Source organism: Arvicanthis niloticus, chromosome 1 (assembly GCF_011762505.2).
Source record: "Arvicanthis niloticus isolate mArvNil1 chromosome 1, mArvNil1.pat.X, whole genome shotgun sequence".
Classification (NCBI taxonomy): Eukaryota; Metazoa; Chordata; class Mammalia; order Rodentia; family Muridae; genus Arvicanthis; species Arvicanthis niloticus.
In genome coordinates this window covers 3,643,588-3,665,518 of record NC_047658.1, presented here as the reverse complement: position 1 = coordinate 3,665,518, position 21,931 = coordinate 3,643,588, and the positions used below count along the sequence as shown (strand labels likewise).

Here is a 21,931-nt window from a genome sequence, read left to right as displayed (position 1 = left end):
TGGCCCTCTCATTAGCTTTTGGGTCTTCTGTGTTAGAACAGACACGAAGGCCTTGAACTGTTCTTTTCAAGGGATTGTAATCTCTTCCTGTGAGTACTAATATCTCTCCAGCAGTCTGGCCTCTCACTGGGGGGCAGCAGGGAGTGCTCCCGGACCTCCTTTCTGTCCCCATCAACCATCCTGGTTAGCCTTGGACACCTTCTTTGTTCTCTCTCTCTCTCTCTCTCTCTCTCTCTCTCTTGTCTCCAGCTTGGTGGGTGGGAGGGGACAAATTAACTGCTTGGTCAGGGATGACTGTCCTAATTCACGGTTTTTCTTCTTCTGCAGACTGACCTTGAGTAGGACTGAGTGGAAGGCCAGGTCATGGCTCCTTCAGCAAGGCTCCTAGTGAGCATGGCTTGGCATTGTTGTTGCTGTTGCTGCTGTTGTTGTTTTGAGGTGGAATGTCACTATGTAGCCCTGGCTGTCCTGGAATTCCCTCTGTAGACCAGGCTGGCCTCAAACTCAGGGAGTCACTCTCCTTCCTGCCAGTCCCAATGATGGGATTAAAGATGTATGTCACCACATCTAGAATAGTTTTTTATTTTAGTGATGGAGTGTTCGTATCAGGGTCATGAGAGACAATCAAAGAAAGGGGTCACACCAGGATGAAGTAAGACCTTGCAGACAGCAGGGAGGCCCAGCCTCTGGTGGACTGAGCCTCAAACAGCCATGCAGAAGCATATTTATTGACTGTCACACAACAGTTATTTTAAGAGTAAAACAAGTTCCTGTACCAAACCCCAGATCTGCTCTCTGTGTTTCCTGAAGGAGCTCCTCACCCTGCAGTCTCAGTCTTTAGCAATACTCAGAACGCAAGATGCTCCAGGTTTGCCAGGACCGTCCTGCGACCTAAGTCATACAAAGGCTCTAAAGCTCCTTCAGAAAAACAACTCTATAATCAAAGAAAAAAAAAACCCCACTTTTTCCTACAGTGATTTCTTTTCAAGGCCCAAGACCTAAAAAAACAACTGCTTTTCCCCCTCTACAATGAAGGGTTTGAGACAGGGTAGCTAAGTTAAGGTTTAAAGGTTGGGTTGGAACCGTACAGCCCAGATCCACAGCCTCGAGTCATAACTTCCTGGATATATTCTCACTAAGACGCAGAACTGCCTGGAATTTAGAGCCAGAGTCTTTAGGAAACCCTAGCAGGCTTGGCTGGGCCACCTGTCCCAGTCTGACCAGAGACAGGAAGTGGCTGAGAGAAAGGTGATGATCCTGCAAGATGCAGAAGTTGTAGGTATCCTTGCTGCCAAACTTGACGACCTGTGCTCCACCCCAGAATGTAGTGTGGTGAGAGGTGCCAACTCCTGCTGCAGGTTGTCTTGTGGTGACCCCCACATGTGCCCTGCACACACAGTCTAAGTAAACATAATAAGTAGGAGAGGAGTTAGAGCAAATGTGTGTATAACTAAGCGACCTTGCTGTGTCTCCCCATCCTTGTTTTGACACAGATTCCTAAAAGTGGCTTGATGCATAGTTAATGGCTGGGATTGCCTGGCTAGCATTGCCTAGGGGGACCCATGATTCGTTATGGGGTGTCCCTTCTCTATCATAGCTAACTTCCTATCTTAGGGGGTAGTCTGTTCATCTATAGTCAAGCTGATGGCTGGTGTGCGACAATGACTCATCTTGATGCCCTCAGATGAGAGTGCTGGTGTTTTATGATAATATTTAAAATGGCAAGGCCCAATCTGGCTTGTTTTTATGGGGCTGCCATGTTCCAGACTAGGCAAGGCCTGAGGCCATGAGCAGCGGCTCAGGCCAGCCAGAAGCACTGGCCCTGGCATCCATAGCTCTGCCAATCTGCCACATTGTCTCCACAATGTTTGGCTGAGCCTAGACCATCCCGCCATCCACACGGTACCCAGTAGAAATGAGACTCTAAAGCTTAATTATCATCTAAAGGCTTTAATATTTAGAAATGCTTGATTAACAATTTGCCCAGACAGTTAGAGTTGTTTCCCAATGTCTAACCTTAAGATATAAATCGTTACCCAGGACCGTCCTGGAACCTCATGTGGTTCTCCATGACTCCTACATCCCCCTCCTCCCTTCCTAGCTCCTCCTCTTCTTTCTCCTCTTCCTCTCCTCACTCTGCCTACTTCTCATAAAGCCCAATCGCCGAGCTTTATACAAACGTAGTGGGAAGATATCCCGCTACATGCTGGCGCCCGGTACCCAGTGTAGGTTCCTCCGAGTGTTTCCTTTAACTCTGACCCTTCTCTGCTCCTGTATCTACCTCTCACCCCTCTCCACCGGTGCCCACTTCTCTCTGACTCCTGTCCATCTCTTTTTGTCTTTAGAAGCAACAGAGAGACAAGGCTTGGGATGCCAGCTGTGGAATGAGACTGATTTCAGGGACCCCCCCCCCCACCTGCCTCTGCCCTCTCCAGTGCGTGAGTGCATCAGCTGCCATCTTTGTTGGTAAGAATGTCCTAAAATACCAGGTACCTCCCCAAGGGAGCTGCCTATGTATGTTCATTTGCTTCCCATCTTGGGTCCGACATTCTATCTTTTTATAGTCCTTTTTATAGCCAAGGATGGGCACAGCAGTTTAAGTGTTGGGACCAAGGCCACACAGTAGCTTCTCCTTCGCAGGTACTCGTAAGGAACCTTCATAGGGCAATGTGCTAGTGTGCACACGTTACTCAGGGTCCCTGTGTGCCAGACACTAGCGCATTTCTAGGTCTTATAATGACTTTTGAGATAGGGTCTCACTGTGTAACCCAGGCCAACTTGAACTGATAGCAATCCTCCTGCCTCAGTCTCTCCTGAACGTCAGAATTGCAGGTGTGTGACATCATACCATACCATTTCTGTCAGCAGTGACGACTCCCATAGTCTGTTAATTCCAATTACATTGATTATGACAATGTGATTACCTACATCTCACAGAAGCGAGGACTTTATGCAGTTGTCTCTGCTTCTACTGTAAAGTCTTTCATGGCTCTCCTCTTAATGTGGCAAGTTTGCAAAACCTTATATCTTCAAGAAGCTGAATGCTTCTTGCACCTGTGCAGCCTGCATTTTAGAGCACTGAAGTAAGCACCGTTTTCTACTGCCCCAGGATGAAGGGCAGATTTGGAGATGAGAGAGAAGGACGTCTGCTTGAAGCACATCATTTGTGTGTGTAGCTGGGCAGGTCACTCTTGGCCAGGGATCACAGCTGCAGGGGTGCATGGTGACTTAGTCAGTGTCCCTGAGGAAGGGACGCAGTTGCTGTCTACAGAAGGCAGCCACTGAGCTGGTCACACCCTGGCCAAGTCCTCACGGCTTCTCTCTCTTCTCTTCTCTCTTAATGCATGTCTTAAGACCTAGCCATTCCCCAGGAGGACAGTGACCAAGGCCAAGGTGAGTTGGGCCGTTTCTCCCTTACATTTGCTGGATCCCTTGTTGAGTGGATGTAGCCACATAGAGGTGCACGTGTGTCACAGCCTGGCGTGCATGTGGGGCTCAGAGGGCAACTGTGACTCTCCCCTCCACGCCGTGGGGCTGGGGATGGAACTCAGCTTACGAGGCCTTGTGGCAAGTACCTTTACCCCTGAGCTCTCTTACCGGCCTTAAATTCTCATCTCTTTCTCAAACCCAGTGGCTCTCAGCCTTCCTAGGACTGCCACCCTTTACTGCAGCTCCTAATGTTGTGGTGACCCTCAACCATAGAGTCACTTCCATTGCTGCTTCATAACTGTAATTTTGCCACTGCCATGAACCGTACTGTAAATGTCTGATATCCAGGATCTCTGATATGTGACCGCTGTGAAAGGGTTGTTCAAACCCCAAAGGGGTCGTGACCCACAGGCTGAGAACCATGGCTCAGAGGTTCCACTTATCTCCTTGCTTCTTAGGAAGTATTAAGGAAAACTGTTGACATTTGAGAAATCCTTGGATGCCAGATGTTAATCACCCCTGTCATTAATTTCTGTCATTATAAGTAAATATAAACTATCCATTTATAATTGGATAAATGAAACAATAAAGACAAAGACTGATGGCTCGATGGGGAGATGGCTCAATGCTTCAGAGCGTTGGCTGCCCTTCCAGAGGACCCACGTTTGGATCCCAGCCTACATCAGCTGGCTCAAGCCTGTAACTCCGGCTCCAGGGTATCTGACACCCTCTTGTGGCCTCTGAGGACACCAGCGCTCACATGTACATACACAGCCACACATACAGATAATTAAAAATATTGAAGATTTAAAAAAATAATAAAAATGCTGAGCATTTTAAATCCCCACACCTGGAAAGCAGAGGCAGGCAGATCTCTTTGAGGTCAAGGCCAGCCTGGTCTACATAGTGAGTTCCAGGACTGTCAATGCTATACAGAGAAACCCCGTCTTAAAAAACAAAACAACAAAATACTAACTACTACATATGATTGGATGGACAGGCACAGACTAGAAAAGCCTATGATACCATCGTCCAGTTTGGGACACTCTGCTCTACACACAGTTAGAGGAGAGAATATTTACTCCATAGATGCTAAGGAATGGATGTACGGGCCAGCGATTAGCTTGGATGGGGCACTTGCCTCCTTGTTCAGCACCCTGGCTTTGGTCCCCAGCAGGGCAGAACTAACACTTACGAAGCCAGTTAAAATACGAGAAAGGTAGGCAGAGTACCAAAGAGAAACACACATGGGGCTAGGGACATAGCTTAACAGGCAGAGTGCTTGCCTTGCATGCACGAGGCCCCGGGTTTAATTCCCAGCACCGCATACTCCAGTCTTGGTACCACACCCTTGTGATCCCAACACTCGGGAAAAGGAGGCAGGAAAATCAGAGAAATGCAGGGTCATCCTTGGCTATACAGCAAGTTTGAAGCTAGCCTAAGCTATGAGACCCTGTCTATAAATAAATAAATAAATAAATAAATAAATAAATAAACATGGTTAGTAAATATTTGAAAAATATATTATTTTAGTGATCAGGAGGTAAATAGAAATATCAAGTTGTTTTTCACTGATTTAGACTAGGATTTTTTTAACATTTATTTTGAGCATTTGAGTGTACTCAGAGAACAACCCGTAGGAGTCAGTTCTCTTCTTCCATCATGTGGCTCTCAGGATTTGAACTTGGGATGTCTGGCTTGGCAGCAAACTCCTTCACCCACTAAGCTGCCGGTTACTAGCTCAGATTTTTGTTATGGGTTCAGTGTTGTCTATGGCATGAAGAACCAAGACTCTTTATATTCATTTTGGAAAAAGAATAATGATAAGAAGAAGGAGGAGGAGGAGGAGGAAGAGGAGAAGGAAGAAGAAGAAGAAGAAGAAGAAGAAGAAGAAGAAGAAGAAGAAGAAGAAGAAGAAGAAGAAGAAGAAGAAGATCTACTCCTCTGCTTCTCTCTCTCTCTCTCCTCTCTCTCTCTCTCTCTCTCTCTCTCTCTCTCTCTCTCTCTCTCTCTCTGCCTCTACTACCCTCCTGGCTCCCCTCCCCATGCCCTCAATAAACTCTATTCTATACTATAAAAAAAAAAGAGGAGGAGAAGGAGGAGGAGAATAAAACCCAGTTACCTCATACATTATAAATTTAAAATTGCATATTTGTTGACATTGAGTTTTTAACATATAAGAATAGGAACTTTATATAAAAAGTGGTCCTTCTGTGCTTTTTCTCTTTTTGTTTTATGTTTTTAAGACAGGGTTCCATCCTGTCCTGGAACTCAATATGGCTTCAAACTGACAAGTCACCCTCCTGTCTCGGCCTCCCTTGTGCTGGAAATACAAACATGTTACAGGGGTCATGTGGTTCAGTGTACAAGGTGCTGGGGGTGGGACCCGGGGCTTTGTGGATGCCAAGCAGGTACTCCACGCCCCAAGCCCCAGCTCATCCACAGCTACCCCCTGTTGAGAGACTTAGGTGGCATGTGTTTGCTGTCACAGGAGATGGTGACCTTCAGGGACGTGGCTGTGGTCTTCAGCGAGGAGGAGCTGAGGCTGCTGGACGCTGCCCAGAGGAAGCTGTATCGAGAGGTGATGCTGGAGACCTTGAGGACGCTGCTTTCAGTGGGTGAGGAATGGTTGTAGCAGACGGTGGCCCTGGCTGTACATGCAGCTCTTGAAGGGGGTCTCAGGATTTTTAATCATTGTGAGACACAGAGCTTGGTCATTCTAGTGCCCCACCCCTAACTAATTTGTGTAGTTTGTACATGGACCACATTGGGCAGGGTGATGCTGTGGTTTTGTGCCTTCTCTCATTGTAATCACCTCCACACATGTAGTAGATATATGAACAATTTTTTTAACATTAAAAATTTTTACTTTGTGGGGCTAGAGGGAGATGGCTTAGGGTTAAGAGCTCTGGGTGGTTGTCAGAGAACCCAATTTTGGTTTCTAGCACCCACATGGCAGCTCCCAGTCGCCTGTAACTCCAGTTCCACAGAGATCTGACTCCCTCGTCTCACCCCTGCAGGCACTAGACATGCACATGGCGCACAGACAGGCATGCAGGCAGAACACTCACACACAGGAATAAATAAACCTTAAATTTTTTTTTAAAAAAATCACATTGTGTGTATGTTTGTGGATGCATATGTGCCATGGCATGCATCTGGAGGTCAGATGTCAACTTGTGGGAATCGGTTCTCTCCTTCCACCATTTGAGTCCTGGTAATTGAACTCAGGTCTTTGGGCTTGGCAGCAGGTGCTTTTCCACTTAAAGCTGATTTGCTGGCCCTTTTTGAACAATTTTTAATGAAAAAAAAAGTGGGGGTAGAAAAGCCATGCATGGTGTTGTACAACTTTAATCCCAGCACTTGAGAAGCAGAGGCAGACAGGTCTCTGGGAGTGTAAGGCTATCCTGGCCTACAACATAACAAGTTCCAGGATAGCCCGGGCTACACAGAGGGACCCTGTCTGAAAGGGTTGGTGGGAGGAGGAAAAATCAGAGTCCTTGGAGGTAACTTCTCGTTCCAGTAAAAAGTATAGCTTGTTGCCAAAAACAGTGTGAGAGGTTGCAGGAGGAAAACGGTGTGTGTGTGTGTCTGTGAGTGTGTGTGAACATGTGTGAGTATGTGTGAGTGTATGTGAGTGTGTGTGAGTGTATGTGTGTGTATGTACTTGTGTGTATGTGAGTGTGTGTGAGTGTGCATGTGTGAAAGTGTAAGTGTGTATATGTGTATGAGTGTATAAATGTGTTTGTGTGTGAGTGTATGTATTTGTGTGTATGTGAGTGTGTGTGTGTGATTGTGTGTCTGGTGATAGAGATTGACTCTAGGACCTTTCCTGTGCTTGACAAGCACTCTGTCATGAAGATATGTTTCAAAAACTGTTTTTACTTTGTATCTGGGACAAAATCTGGATTATTGTTCCATAACAATCCAGGCTGGCCTAGTATTTACTGTTTCCTAGGCAGGCTTTGAACCTGTAACCCTCCTGCGTCAGCTTCCCAAATGCTGTGATTACAGGCCTGCGCCACTAGTCCTGGTGAAAATGTACCTTTTAAATATTCGTGCTAATATCTGTATCTTTTGTGTCTTTTACATAAAACATATTTCTTTTGTTATGACACAGTTAGAACATTGGAACACAGGGCAGAGGCAGGAGGATCACTATGAGTTTTAGACTAACCTGGGGCATAGAGTGAAATTCTTGTCTCAAAAACCAGCAGAGGCAGGTGGATTTCTGTGAGTTCGAGGCCAGCCTGGTCTACAGAGCGAGTTCCAGGGTAGCCAGGGCTACACAGAGAAACCCTGTTTTAAAACACAGAACAGACAAACAAACAAAAACAAGTTTGGAAATCATGCTGGTGTGTGTGTGTGTGTGTGTGTGTACATGTGATGGTGTGTGTGTGTGTGTGTGTGTGTGTGTACATGTGATGGTGTGTGTGTGTGTGTGTGTGTGTGTTTGTGTGATGCCAACACATGTGTGCCATGATACACTTGTTGAAGTCCGAGGACAACTTGTGGGCGTCACTCTCCCCTCCCCCCATTTGGGACCTGTGCTCTAGTCTGACCCCAGGTGTGCGCCACACACGAGGTGGCTCAGCCGGTAAGTGGCCTGGTTTTGTTCTCAGCACACACATGGCGCCTCACAACTGACTTAACTCCTGCTGTAGGAGATATGATGACCCCCTTCCGGCCTCTGTGGGTACCAGGCACACACGCGGCGAACAGACATGCATGCAGGCAGACACTTACACATACAAAAATAGAAACAAGTGTGCAGAACTATGCCTCACTGTTCTAGAAGTGCAGAAGTCCAAGTTCAAGGCACCAGTAGACCCGCTGCCCGACAGGGACTCCTCCCAGGGCTACCCACCCCTTCCTGCTGGGTCTCCTGCTGGGTCTCCTTGGGTGGAAGGGCAAGGAGCCTTTCATGGGCCTCTGTTCTAGTCACTAACTCATTCTCAGGGTCTCCAGCTGCAGGACCTAACTGCCTCCCTGATGCCATCCATCCTCCTGGGGGGTCAGGATTTTAGCCATCTTAAAGAGAATGTCGTCGTCGTCGTCCTTCCCCCCCCCCCCCCCCCCCCCCCCCGCTTTTCCATGTCGTACTCAGTTGGTGGGGAGGTGTTGTCTCTTTTGTTGTGGCGGTCCTGAGGGTGGACCCAGGACCGCACAGGTGTCAGGCAGAGCCACTGAGCAGCTTCCCAGGCTTTGAAAAGGCCACTTCTTTTTCTCTTTCTCTTCCTTCTTTGCTTTTTAAATTTTTTTTCTTTTCTTCCCTCCTCCTCCTCCTCCTCCTTTTTTAAGACATGGTTTCTCTCCATAGCCCTGACTATGCTAGCCATGGAGAGATCTGCCTACCTCTGCCTCCCTAGTGCTGGAATTAAAGGTATGCCATCACACTTTCTTGCTTCTTCTATCTCGATGGAAATGTTTTTCCTGCTTTGGATACTTTGTAGAGCTTGCGGTGGTTCTCATTGTTCCGTGGTGAATGGGAGCCGGAAGCACTGACCTTGGCTTCTGGGCATGTCATGAGAAGACAGGATCCTGGACGGTAGAAGGGAGAGCCGTTGGTTCTCTGGTTCAGTGAAGCCTTAGGCTGCACTTTAACTGTCTAACTCCAACGTCAGCCAACAGAGCATTCACACACCCTACCTCTCTCTGAATTCTCTTTATGCTTTTAGGAGGCAAGAATCTAGAGGAGATGGAGTCTCTTGAGGAAGTGGGATTGAGGCACCTGCCACAGGAGGAGCTTTTCTGCTCACAAATCTGGCAGCAAGTTACAAGGGAGTTAACCAGGGCTCGAGACTGCAGAGTAAGCTTCGGGGAGACTGGCTCTCTGTTGAAACGAGATGCTGTGTGTTGTGCAGGCGAGGAGTACAGCAAGCATTCCAGTCAGAAATCACGGCTCCAACTCCACTGCGGAATAAACGGTGGTGAAGAACCTTACAGAGAGGAGAGGAGCGAGAAAGACTCCTGGGACTCTCCCCTTCAGGCTAACGGGCGACTCCCCGAAGGAGAGAAAAGGTATAGATGTGAAAAATGTGACCACTCCTTCTGTCGGCTATCGGGTCTCCAAGCCCATCAGGTGAGGCACACCGGAGAGAAACCATACACGTGTGAGGAGTGTGGCAAGGGCTTCACTCGGGCCTCCACCCTTCTGGACCATCAGCGAGGCCACGCTGGAAACAAGCCCTATCAGTGCAATGCTTGCTGGAAGAGTTTCTGTCACAGCTCGGAGTTTAACAATCACATACGAGTCCACACGGGAGAGAAACCCTACGTGTGTGAGGAGTGTGGGAAAGGCTTCAGCCAGGCCTCCCATCTTCTGGCCCACCAGAGAGGCCACACCGGAGAGAAGCCCTACAAATGTAGCACGTGTGGGAAGGGCTTCAGCCGGAGTTCAGATCTTAACGTTCACTGTAGAATCCACACGGGAGAGAAGCCCTATAGGTGTGAGACGTGTGGGAAAGCCTTCAGTCGCGTCTCAGTTCTCCAAGTGCACCAGAGGGTCCACAGCGAAGACAAGCCATACCAGTGCGCAGAGTGTGGGAAGGGCTTCACTGTGGAGTCACACCTTCAAGCACACCAGAGGTCGCACACCGGAGAGAGACCCTATCAGTGTGAGGAGTGCGGTAGAGGCTTCTGTCGGGCCTCCAATTTCCTGGCTCATCGTGGAGTCCACACAGGAGAGAAACCGTATCAATGTGACGTCTGCGGAAAACGCTTCCGGCAGAGGTCGTACCTCCATGACCACCAGAGGATCCACACCGGAGAGAAACCCTACAGATGCGAGGAGTGTGGGAAAGGCTTCAGTTGGAGCTCATACCTAAAAGCCCACCAGAGGGTTCACACCGGAGAGAAACCGTACAAGTGCGAGGAGTGTGGGAAGGGCTTCAGCTGGAGCTCGAGTCTCCTAATTCACCAGCGAGTCCATGCTGAGGACGAGGGTCAGAAGGATTGGCCTGAATCAGAAGGCTCACAGGGGAAACAAACTCTATAATGTTTTATAGTTTGGTATTTCAAATGGAAGCTGAAAGATCCCAATTCTTAGAGTTCTCAAGGGAGACAAAGGAGTCACAGAATCAGTATTTTGACTGGAACAGGATGCATTAGGCTACTGGGGAGACCACAAAGCGGAGAAGGTTTCTAAGTTGGAGCCATGTAGACTTCAGTCAGAACCTCACCCTTTAACACAAGGAGACAGTAACTGCGGAAAAGTTGAGTGTGGTCTGGAGGCATCCCAAAGGAAGGGACCGGATCTGTTCCACGGGAGCAACTTTCTTACGCTGCTGGTTGCATCCTCATGTGGGGCTTCACAACCATAAGTGACAGTCACATGATATTTAGGGATGCTACAAGCTTTCTGCATACCCAGTGACCAAACCCTCAGAATAAAGGTGCTTCTGGCAGCTCTTACCCGTACTGCAACTGTGTGACTTCACTGCAGCTGTCCTCAGAACACAGTATGGACCCTTACATGTCCCCGTCACCACACCCAGGACCATGGGCACTGCTGGAAGTCTCTCTGCTCAGGGCCAGCACTGTTGTACTGGACACATTTCCTGCTCTTCCGGAAGCAGACGCTGTGCTCTCAGTACTTGCGCAGTGCTTATCAAGCATCGAGCTAGTTTCCCTGCAGATTATGCTGTGTCTCAGCTTGATTTTAAGCATCCCGTTACTCCCCTACAGAAAGCGGTCCACGGAACTACTATGCAAATTTGGTTTGTGATTAATAAATTATCACTTACTGAAACTGTTTCAAAATACATTTCTTCCCAATTAATAGTAAATGTTTGAGTTATATAGCTACATTGTGTACCTCTATACCCAAGCGGTGCCTAAGACGTCACATGCCTTCAGTAAACCGTTAAGTCAGCCTTAAGAAAGGCAGTCACTTGAAAATTTTTATTCAGTCTGCCTGCTGCAGCGGATGCAAAGCCTGGAGTTTCATAAAGAGGCTAAAGGAGGAGACAAAGTTTAATTCATATATGGTCACTGAAATTTTTCCAAAAGAATTAGAAAGCAAGAAAAAGGAATTAAATTTTTTAAAATTAGTTAATTAATTAATTAATTTATTTATTTATTTTTGTGCCAAAAGTGGTTTCTGAGCCAGCTATGGGCCACAGTGACTATCTCCAACTTGAGTCTAAAATCAATGAAATTAACACGGGGATCAGTTGATTGAAAAGAAAATGATGAGAAACGAGCCAGTTAAATAAAGGCAAGCGCTCACTGTGTAGGCAACAGCATCGTTTCTTGTAAAGAAGAAGCACAGGCTGAGAAACTTGAGGAGACCAAGGTGAAGAAAGCCAGCTTTGGCAGAGAACGGGGGCGGAACTAGCAGGAGGAAGAGGCGGAGCCAGCAGAACAAGAAGGGAAAGCAGAAGGTACTACTAGGAGACAATTGAGCCAGAAGAAGCTGAACTGAGATAGGCTAGAACAGTTGTTATAGTTTGGAGCTGTTAGAATTGGGAAAACTGGGAGAAGGGACTGTTTACACTGATGGGAAACTGCGGGAGGAATAGTTGGGAGAAATATTTGAAGGGGCCTAAGCTGGAAACTGGGAGGAGGGAGTTAAGAGAACGGGTTGCCGTTCTGAAACAGCTAGCCATTTACATCTAGAAGCGCTACTATGTTTAAAGAGATGGATATATGTGAAATATATTTAACTTTACTAAGAATAACTAAAGAATACACAGCCGTCCATTTTGTATTCTTGTCTAACATCGGCATGTTAGGTTCTCGCATGCTAGCATTTTCCCACAAGTTTATAGTACCAGCTCATTTCACATATATCCATCTCTTTAAAAAATTATCTAAAGATAAGCATGTCCTTGTTTGCTATTCATATTTCTATTGAAATTGCTGAACCATGTTTGAATCACTCCTTATTAAAAGTTGGTTCTTGTGCTGGGCTTTTAAGAGTTTTCAAGGGCTGGCAAGGTGGCTCAGCAGGTAAACACTCCTGTTGCCCAGCCTGACAACCTGAGTTAGGTCCCCTAGACCCACATAGTGAGTGCAAGAAGAGGATTTACTCCCGTACACGGTCACATGACTTCATTTGTGCGGTAGCATGCATGCTCCCACACATGCATGAACACACCAATAAATAGTTTATTTTGTTTTATTTTTTTCTTTCGTTTTTTAGAAACCGTTTTTTTTTTTCAATGTGGATGTTTTCTCTGCATGTTGTCAGTGCATGCAGTGCTGGGGACGCCACAAGAGGGCGACGGGTCCTCCGGAGCAGGAGTGACTACAATTTTGAGCTCCCTAGTACCGGGTACTCTGTAATAGCAGCGCTCTCCGCACTACGTCGTCTCTCCGGCGCCAAAGCCTATAAACGTCCTAAGGCAGACATCTTACAATGTAAAGACATTGTTGCCCAAGACTTTCTTAGGGAGTATGAGAAATGAAAAACAACAGGGAAATTCAGTATGGGAGGGCGATGCTCCTCCCCTAGCTTTGGGGATGAGCCATCCACGCTTCTGCATCCTCACTTCCGTTACCACGGAGCCGAGCGTCACGGCTTCTCCACGCGGAATTCTGGGAACTCATCGGCTTCGGGTTGACTTGTTAGCCATCTGTACCCCTGGCACTGAGTTATTTTAACCAGGAACCTCTAGAATGTCCGCCAGATGCTTCTGAGATCGACAGTAATTGCGTCTCGGGCGAGAAAGAAGGAGCGAGGTTTGAAAGGTAAGGAGCAGCGGCGAGCTCCGGAGGGAGCGTCCCCGTGCCTGCAGGCCCTCGGTGCGAGCCGATTCTGCAGTACTTCTGCAGCCCCCTCTCCCTGCCTGCTGCCTCCTCTTCCGCCTGTAGCACCCCTCCGCGCCTGCTGCCCCTTTTCTTGGACTGCAACCCCATCTCTGCCTGCAGCCCCCTCTCCCTTTCCTCAGCTCCCCTCCCTGCCTGTGGCCCCCTTTCCCGCAGCCCCCTTTTTCTCCTGCCTTCAACTCCCCTCTCTGGTCCTGCAGCCCCTTCTAGCAACCCCCTCTTCAGGCCCGCAGCACCCCTCCCGCCTGCAGCTTTCTCTCCTCCCTGCAGCACCCCTCCCTTCTGCAGTTCCCCTCTCCCCTTCTGCAGCCCCCTCTGCCTCCCTGCAGCCCCTCTCCCTCCCTGCAGTCCTCCTCCCACCTGAAGCCCCCCCCTCCCTGAAGCTATCCCCTTCTGCAGCTCCCTCTTCTGCCTGCAGCCCCCTCCCTGCTCCTGCGGCTCTTCTCCAGGCCCGCAGCCCACCTTCTCCACCCCATAGCCGGCTCTGCTTCTGCCCCCGCCGCTAGCTGATCTCTCTGTGCATTTACTGGCTGTTCTGCAAAAGAAAAAAATTAGACCTTCCTAGTAGCATATTTGGAGGAAAACAAATGGATCATGAACTGCCCAAAACTGGCCAGCACGTAGGTCTCATGGCCTCTGTGAATCAGCTAGCTACTCACAGCTATGAGCCACCTATGACCTTTATAGGGAGGAGCTGGCTGCTCGCACCAGGTACTGGGGCAAGAACTGTGAGATTTAATGTAGGGGATTTTGTAATTTTACAATATTTGGTTTCCCCGCAGCCCTGATTTCCCAAAAAGCATTGCTGGAAGCCACATGTGACTAAGATTGACTGACCCTGGAGGATGTGTGGGTTGTACACCAGGGGATGACTGTAATTAGAGGTTAGTTTATACAAAGTGTTGTGCCCAGATTGCAGAAACCCCAAAGAGACCACCAGGAACCACAACTCGGATGTAAGCACTGGAGAGTCTTTATTCAAGCTGAGCTGGGGCCACCAACCCTCCTGATGGCCCAGGAAGGAGAGCGACCCCTGCTCTAGGTGAAGGGGATTTATAAAGGAAAAAACTGCAAGCAGGTGTTTCCAAGCCTCGGCATTACATGACAGGGTAAAGGAATGTTGGTCTCTTTCCCAGAGCCCAAGGATGGGGGCCATATCACTTCAAGGACAGCAGACAGTAGCTTTCTCCAAGGACGGCAGCTTAAGAGTTTGGAGAACAAGATAGAATCTCTCCTGCTGGGGTTTTGCCTCTTCACTGGCCATGTCTCTTCAAGGACAAGTTAACTTAAATAGAGTCTTAAGAACAAAATGGAGTTTATTCTGCTTCCTCAGTCCTTTCAAAAGGAGCCACTGTAGAAACTTTAATAAAAAGCTCCTATTTCAGTTTTACACTCAAACATTAACTTCTCCCAGAGACATATTCTGGGAGAAGCACATTCCAAAGACTCAAACAAACATTCCAGGAAGAAAGACCCAAGATAGGAGTTTATGAGCCCTTAACACAGTAAAACGTGGGTAAACAGAAGCCACTTAAGCTGACCCTCTTTGTTGTAAAAGATAAGGTGCAAATTTGAGTTACATAGCAACCGGGCCTGGGAACAGAAACCAAGCCTGGGAACCGCTGTTGGAGTTTGGCCTTTATGGTTAATGTTTAAGAAGTAATTGTATAACTGCCCTCATAAATTCTGTAAAAATAGTATATAAGCTGCCCTCAGCTATAATTCAGGGTTCTTCTTGCCAGCGTGCAAGGGAACCCCGGTGCGCTGGCTTTTTATCAATTTATCAATTTATTAATAAATCTCATATTATTGCAGCAAGTCCCATCCGTGAGTATCTCTGGGGGACCACGTCCCTGGGTTTTGAGTCTTTAGAGTTCAACACCACAAAAGTGGGAGATTGGCCTCAGGAGCTAGGCCGTGCGAACCCACAGCCAGTGGCTCAGTATTCCTGGTCCAAGCTCCCAGAGGAAGCCAGCCTGTATCCTGAGTATAGACTCACAGGAAACTTGAGAGCAGGTTTTTATGTATTTGTTGGACCTGTGTGTGTGTGTGTGTGTGTGTGTGTGTGTACACGTGTGTACACGTGTGTACACGGATGCCGGAGGTCAACCTTGGGCTCCCAGGGACCATCCCCTGTTTTTCCGTTTAACATTTATGTAGGGTTGGGGCACTCGAGTTGCCAGTGTGGATGTGGAGATTAGAAGACCATGTTGGGGAGATGCTGCCCATCTTCCACCCTGTGGAGCCTGAGGATCAAACTCAGTCAGGCTTGGTGGTAAATGCCTTTACACCAAATCCCCCTGTGGACTCCAAGCTTGCCTAATTAGGTGAGGGCAGGTGACCAAGAAGCAGGCGAGATAACACCACAATCTGCCTTCTCAGCACTGGGTTTACAGATCTGTGCCACTGGCATGCAGCCCCTGCCCTCTCTTCCCCTGACTTTTCAGATACAGTGTGTTCTTGAGATGAAACACAGGTCTTCACGCTTGCCCAGCAAGCTCTTTACCAACTGAGCCGTCTCCCCAGTCCCTAGTATTAGGTTTTTCCAAAAGTTGTTTTCACCAGTTCTGGTTTTTCCAAATAACTTTTTTTTTTTTTTTTTTTTTTTTTTTTTTTTTTTTTAACATTATAGACATGGGGATGTCCAAAATTACAGAATCATGTAAAAAAAAAAAAAAATCGTTACTACTTTAGCATGGTTCTGTCAGGTTTCTTGGGTAAGTTTCTGTCAAATGACAGCTGTGTTCCTTGGGACTGGCTGACCCCTGTAGCAGTTCAGAAACTCACCTGGAACCAGCAGAGAGAATTTCCTCTCCTGGAGACAGTACCCAGGCTTTCAAACCCCACCCAGACTCAAGCTCCGCCCAGATTCCAGCCCCACCCATCTAACTGGGAACTCTTGCAGCTACCCCCAAGAAGTCTGCGTTCTAATGAGGTACAGGTGACTCCTACACAGGTCCAATGTAAACAGTTCACCTGCTAAAAATCCCAAGCGACAAGGCAATGGTGTGTGCAGAGCCAAATGAGGACTCACCGCACGCTCCCTTAGACTCCGGTGAGGGGATTCAGTGCCTTCCGTGTACTTCCATCAGGAGTGGCAGGCACGCCGAGCACCAGCTACAGTGGGTTAGCATTACCTCCTGTTTCCTTTTTACATCCTTGTCATTATCACCACTGATTACTGAAAGTTTCCTTAGAGTTTAAAACTTAGAGAAAATTGCAAAAAGCAGTACAAGGAGATCTCATATGCTGAGGTTGGGCACACTGTTCTGTGACGTGCTCCTGAATACATACTGCTCATGGTATTACTGTCACCCTCTGACCGTAGGCTACATGGAACATGCACCTGACTCTCTGACAACGATCAGCCGTGTGGTCAGTGGCACCGTTGAGACATCTCTCTTTTCTGATTTCTGCCTTTTAGGCTCTGCACCTCCCAGAAGGACGGGTAAAAAGCCCATGGTAAGTAGAGCTCGCCCTTCTCACTGTCAGAATGCTCGCCCTTCTTGCTGTCAGAATGCAGTGGTCCTTCTCAAGCTAGAGGATTTGTCTCATGTAAGGAGACTCAAAGCATTGGAGAGCAGACAAGATGGCTCAGGGGTTAAGATCCATGCCTCCAGGCCTGATGACCTAAGTTTGCTCCCCAAGATCTACATGGTGGAAGGAGAGAACCAACTTCTACAAGTCATCCTCTGTCTTTTATACAAACACTATCACACACACATGCAGGCCCGTGTGTGAGCACATGTGAGCTCACACACACAATGAGTAAATGTCATTTTAAAAATAGAATGAATGAAAGCACTTGAGGTCTTGAGGATATGCCAAGTGCATGTTTGTCCCTGTAAGTTTAACTGTCCTCTGCCTTTTCAGGGCCATTGTGCCTCTAGAAGACATTGGTATTGACTTTTCTCTTAGGGAGACAGAGACAAACGTCTGTTTACCCCAAGTAGGGAATCCACAATAGACTCAAGTAAAAATACCACACAAGTCCAAGTTGGTGAACTGCTGAGCTATTGGGGTTACTCCCAGGAACAGGGTGACTCCAAGGCAGCTGCATGAGCTGTTTCCCTAGAACTTTATGTACAATTTGCAGACATCTCAATAAGTAGGAGAAGCTCTTCTAGGAAACTCTTGTTGACCTGAATATAACTCTATGACTGAGGGATCTTGGGCATCTAGTCAGTTTCAGGAAGTTTCTGTGACTTACAAGTTGTATAATTCCAGAATCTCAAGGAGCCTCCTTTTAGAACTTCCCGAGTCTTTACAAGCTTACTCCCCTTGTCCCCTGAGATTGAGACTATTTTAACTTTGACAACATTACTAACAGCAGTTGTTTGTAAGATTGAGGTCATATGTCATTGTTGTAGGAGGCAGTAACATTCAAGGATGTGGCCGTGGTCTTCACTAAGGAGGAGTTCAGGCTGTTGGACTCTGCCCAGAGGAAGATGTACCAAGATGTGATGGTGGAGAATTTTCGGAACCTGCTCTCAGTGGGTGAGGACAGGTGCCCTCTGGCACATACGTGTGACCTTGGAGTTGGAACATTTCTTGTCTTTTCAGAACTGGATATTTAAGGACATTTTGTTTGTTTGTTTGTTTGTTTAATTTGTTTGTTTATATGTATGTATAGGAGTATATAGCCTGGTACTCTTGAAACTAGAGTTACAGATGGTTGTGTGTGCTAGGGTTATTTTTTTAGCGGGGGGCACCCAATCTGGCTTGTTGTTAAGGGGCCACCATATTCCTGACTAGGCAAGGCCTGAGGCCAAGAGCGGCAGGTGCTCCCGCCAACGCTCAACTCTGACCACAGCTCATGCTGGCCAAAGCACCGGCCCTGGCACCTATGAGACGCCAGTGTGGGAGATGGCTCTGCCAATCTACCACACTGTCTCCACAATGCTTGGCTGAGCCCAGACCATCCCGCCATCTATGCAGTACCCAGGAGGAATGAGACTCTAATGCCTAAAGATTATCCGATGGCTTTTATCTATTTGGTAATGCTCAATTAAGAAGATGCCCACACAATTGGAAGTGATACCCAATTAACTAACCTGGATATAAGTTGTTACCCAGGACTGCTCTCCATACATGAGTGGTTCTCCCTGGCTCTTACATCTCTGCTCTCCTAGCTCCTCCTCTTCCTCTCCTCTCCTCCCACATTAGCTCCTCCCAAATTACCGAGTTTATTGTAAAATGTAGCAGGGGAAGTGTACTGGTACCTGTGAGCCACCATGTGGGTTCTAAGAACTGAACCCAAGTCATCTGGAAGAGCAACTAATGCTCTCAACAACTGAAGCTATCTCCACATATTATTATTATTAAAATGTATTACATCTTACTGGATGGTGGTGGCACATGCCTTCCATCCCAGCACTCAGGAGGCAGAAGCAGGCAGATCTCTGTGAGTTTGAGGCCAGCCTGGTCTACAGGGCTACACAGGGAAATCTTGACTTGAAAAACAATCGAACAAACAAAAATGACAGCAGGATCACATCTTATTTGGTGTGTGTGTGCCCTCTGAGGCTGGAATTACAGGAATTACAAATGGTTGTGAGCCACAGGATGTGGGTACTGGAATCTGAACTCAGGACCTCTGGAAGAGCAGCAAGCACTCTTACCCACTGGCCCATCTCTTTAGCTCCATACTGATCATTTTTAAAAGATACTACTTTTTATTATTTTTATGTGTGAATGTGTGAGAGACACACCTCTGTGTGGGCACCCTTGGAGGCTGGAAAAGGACATTGGGCACCCTGACGCTGGAGCTAGGCGGTTGTCAGTGCTGGACACAGAACTCTGGTTCTTTGGGAGAGCAGCAAGTAGTCTGAACCACTGGGCCATCTCTCCAGCGCCTCTACTGGCAACTTTTAATGGAACATGATATAATAGAAAACACCAGCATTCCTCAGAAACAAATAACACACACTGTAGGGAAGGAACAAGTGAAGAGAGGTCTGCGGACTGCAGGCAGGGCTCAGACTATGTTCCTGACACGCCTGTGTGTGGTGGAAGGGTCCCATCCTAAGTGGTATTTCTTCCCTGGGCTATGTGTGTGTAAGCTTGGACACACTGTTTTCGGTGCGTTCGTTTCATTTGCCACTGACTGTCCCCCAGTGCATTTCCCCCGGAGCGTGCCCTTTGACATCTGTGATTTTGCATGTTCACAGAGTATCAACTTTTCAAACGAGATAAACCACGCTTAGAAAGAGAAGAGAAGCCTCGAATGAGGAGGGCAGCCCAGAGGGAGCAAGATTTAGGTGAGAAGTCTTCTGTTACTCATCCCTAGGACGAGCTGTTCTCGGTCCCTGTTGCTGGCATTGTGTGGTCCAAACAGCGTGCTTTGAGCAGTTGTAGCACTTTATTGCTGGAACCTGTGCTGCGCACGATTCTGGGTAGCAGCTAGAAAACTGAGCACCACAAAATGTTTCTTCCTGTTGACACTGTCATATAGTAGGAAAGATGTATAATTTTTAAAAGAAAACAAAATTCAATCAGTAATTGGTTTAAATTGGTTTTTATTAGTTCTCTTATTATTTTATGTGTGTGGGTGTTTGCCTGCATGTAGTTCTGTATACCACATGTGGGCCTGGGGCCCATGGAGGTCAGAAGAGGGTGTCAGGTCCCCTGGGCCTGGAGTTACAGTTGTTAGATGCTGTGGATAAACCCAGGTCCTCTAGAAAAGTGGGCAGTGTTCTTGACTGCTGAGCCATCTCTCCAGCTCTTATTGGTTCTTAACAGTAGGGAGCTCAGTAGACTCTGTAGTGGGTTCTGTTAGTATTTACACCCAAAAACTTCACCAATAGTGAAAAGAATACACTGAAGAGTCACCTTGATTTGCATTAAAGTCTGGTATTGTGACCTAAGGCTGGAATCTCAAAGTGTAAACATTTGTCATTCGTCCTTACCTCTGTCTTTATAGGAACTAAGGATCAGCATGAGAGAGGGGCTGTCCGAGGTGGAGGGTCACCTGAAGCCCTTTCCTGCTGGCAAATCTGGCAGTGGGTCACGGACGACATAACCACGTGTCAAGACTCTGTGGTAAATACTCCACAGTTGCAGGGCCAGTCATCTGCTCACGTTTCTGAAGATGAGAACTGTATAAAGAGTCATACAATAAATGTCCCCATCAGTACCAGAAGGCTCCGGCTTCCCACTTTGAGAACCCAGAAAACTTTCCTGACTGAGCCACAGAATTGTAAGGATCAATACCAACAAGTCTCCAAGAGAAATGAACCAAGTCAGAGTAAACAGGGCATTCACTCTACAAGTTGGCTTCTGCATCCCCACTCTGATCACAGAGTACACAAAAGTCAGGAGTCGTATGGCCCCAGTGATCATGGGGGAGACGGTGTGGAGGTGGCGCCATTTGACCAGAATGGAGTGAGTCACACTAGACAGAAAAGCTCCCAATACAAAGAAATCGGTCCCGATCCCTCCAGCTCTGATGCTCACCAAGTGTTAGACTCAGGAGAGAGGGCTTGTGCATGTGTCGGCTATGGAAGAGGCGTCCCTTGTGGCACAGATGGCTGTGTTCATCAAGGAGCTCACCCAGGAGAAGAACGTAAGGAGCTCGGCCGTAACCCACATCTCCGCACCCATCAGCAGGCCCACACAGCAGGGAAGCCGTACACATGTGAGCACTGCGGGAAAGACTTCAGCTGTAGATCGGCCCTCAGTGTCCATCTGAAAGTGCACACTAGGGAGAGACCTTACAATTGTGAGGCGTGCGGCAGTGCCTTCAGCCAGGCCTCCCACCTCCAGGACCACCAGAGACTGCACACTGGGGAGAAACCGTTCAAATGCGATGCCTGCGGCAAGAGTTTCAGTCGCAACTCACACCTGCGGTCCCACCAGAGGGTCCACACCGGAGAGAAACCGTACAAGTGCGAGGAGTGCGGGAAGAGCTTCATTTGTAGCTCGAATCTCTACATCCACCAGCGAGTCCACACAGGAGAGAAGCCCTATAAGTGTGTGGACTGCGGGAAAGAATTTAGTCGCCCTTCGAGTCTTCAGGCCCATCAGGGCATTCACACCGGAGAGAAATCATACGTATGTACTGTGTGCGGTAAAGGCTATACTCTGAATTCAAACCTCCAAGTCCACTTGAGAGTCCACACCGGAGAGAAGCCGTACAGTTGCGATGTGTGCGGGAAGGGCTTCAGTCGCTCTTCACAGCTGCAGTCCCATCAGAGAGTGCACACGGGGGAGAAGCCTTACAAGTGTGACGTTTGTGGTAAGAGCTTTGGTTGGCGGTCAAATCTTATAATTCATCACAGAATCCACAGCAGCGGTAAACCTTACAAAAGCAAGAGGGACGGTCAAAACATCAAGGGATCCATTCAGGAAAAGTGTTCTATAAAGTAGTGCTTGAAAAGACTGTGTCGTGTGCATTCTTCTTTTCTTCTTTTTCTTTTCTTTTTTGCTCTTAATTACATTTTTAAAACAGTTTAGTGTGGGGGCTACAGGGATGGCACGTCAGTTAAAAGCAAAGAACCTAGTTCCCTGCATCTGTATGGTGGTTCACAACCATCCATTACGTAAGTTTCAGACGATCCAGTATATGGCATGCATACATGAATGTGGGCAAAACATTCATACACATAACATAAATAATTTTTAAAAATACAACTTAGTGTACGTGGGAGCACACACGCTAGTGTAGGCATGTCACAGCATATGTCAGTGTATGTGGGAGCACACATGCTAGCGTGGGCATGTCACAGCGTAT

The 21,931-nt window shown here is 47.6% G+C and overlaps 2 protein-coding genes across 15 annotated transcripts in view; both read left to right on the top strand.

Moving 5' to 3' along the window:
• The window catches only part of LOC143433701 (uncharacterized), a 38,110-nt gene extending 26,931 nt beyond the window's left edge, over nt 1-11,179 (top strand). For 4 of the 11 annotated variants that reach the window (XM_076929378.1, XM_076929396.1, XM_076929405.1 and 1 more), the window contains exons 2-5: nt 2,346-2,466; nt 5,921-6,047; nt 8,750-8,812; nt 9,108-11,179. In XM_076929378.1, coding sequence (XP_076785493.1) covers nt 5,924-6,047; nt 8,750-8,812; nt 9,108-10,426 — 1,506 coding nt within the window. In that variant the 5' untranslated portion in view covers nt 2,346-2,466; nt 5,921-5,923 and the 3' untranslated portion in view covers nt 10,427-11,179. The other 7 variants (XM_076929387.1, XM_076929391.1, XM_076929402.1 and 4 more) reach the window with 5 other exon arrangements.
• A 128-nt stretch (nt 11,180-11,307) lies between these two features.
• On the top strand, nt 11,308-21,580 carry LOC117718504 (zinc finger protein 112-like). 4 transcript variants are annotated; one of them, XM_076929367.1, is made up of 6 exons: nt 11,308-13,122; nt 13,983-14,084; nt 16,625-16,662; nt 17,571-17,697; nt 19,371-19,460; nt 20,123-21,580. In XM_076929367.1, the coding sequence occupies exons 2-6, from the start codon at nt 14,069-14,071 to the stop codon at nt 21,565-21,567; spliced, it is 1,716 nt and encodes a 571-aa protein (XP_076785482.1). In that variant the 5' UTR covers nt 11,308-13,122; nt 13,983-14,068; the 3' UTR covers nt 21,568-21,580. The 4 variants fall into 4 exon arrangements, with proteins under 4 accessions (XP_076785482.1, XP_076785475.1, XP_076785480.1 ...); XM_076929360.1 differs by having other exon boundaries at nt 16,529-16,662; XM_076929365.1 differs by lacking the exon at nt 13,983-14,084.
• The last annotated feature ends 351 nt before the right edge of the window (nt 21,581-21,931 follow it).

What these genes read in the sequence shown, in the direction of transcription:
- LOC117718504 (XM_034516172.2), top strand. Translation starts at nt 13,062, where the DNA reads ATGCTTCTGAGATCGACAGTAATTGCGTCTCGGGCGAGAAAGAAGGAG. An exon ending in GAAGGAGCGAGGTTTGAAAG is followed by an intron (nt 13,123 to 16,528) that starts GTAAGGAGCAGC and finishes CTCTGACCGTAG; the next exon opens with GCTACATGGAACATGCACCT. An exon ending in TCGGAACCTGCTCTCAGTGG is followed by an intron (nt 17,698 to 19,370) that starts GTGAGGACAGGT and finishes GCATGTTCACAG; the next exon opens with AGTATCAACTTTTCAAACGA.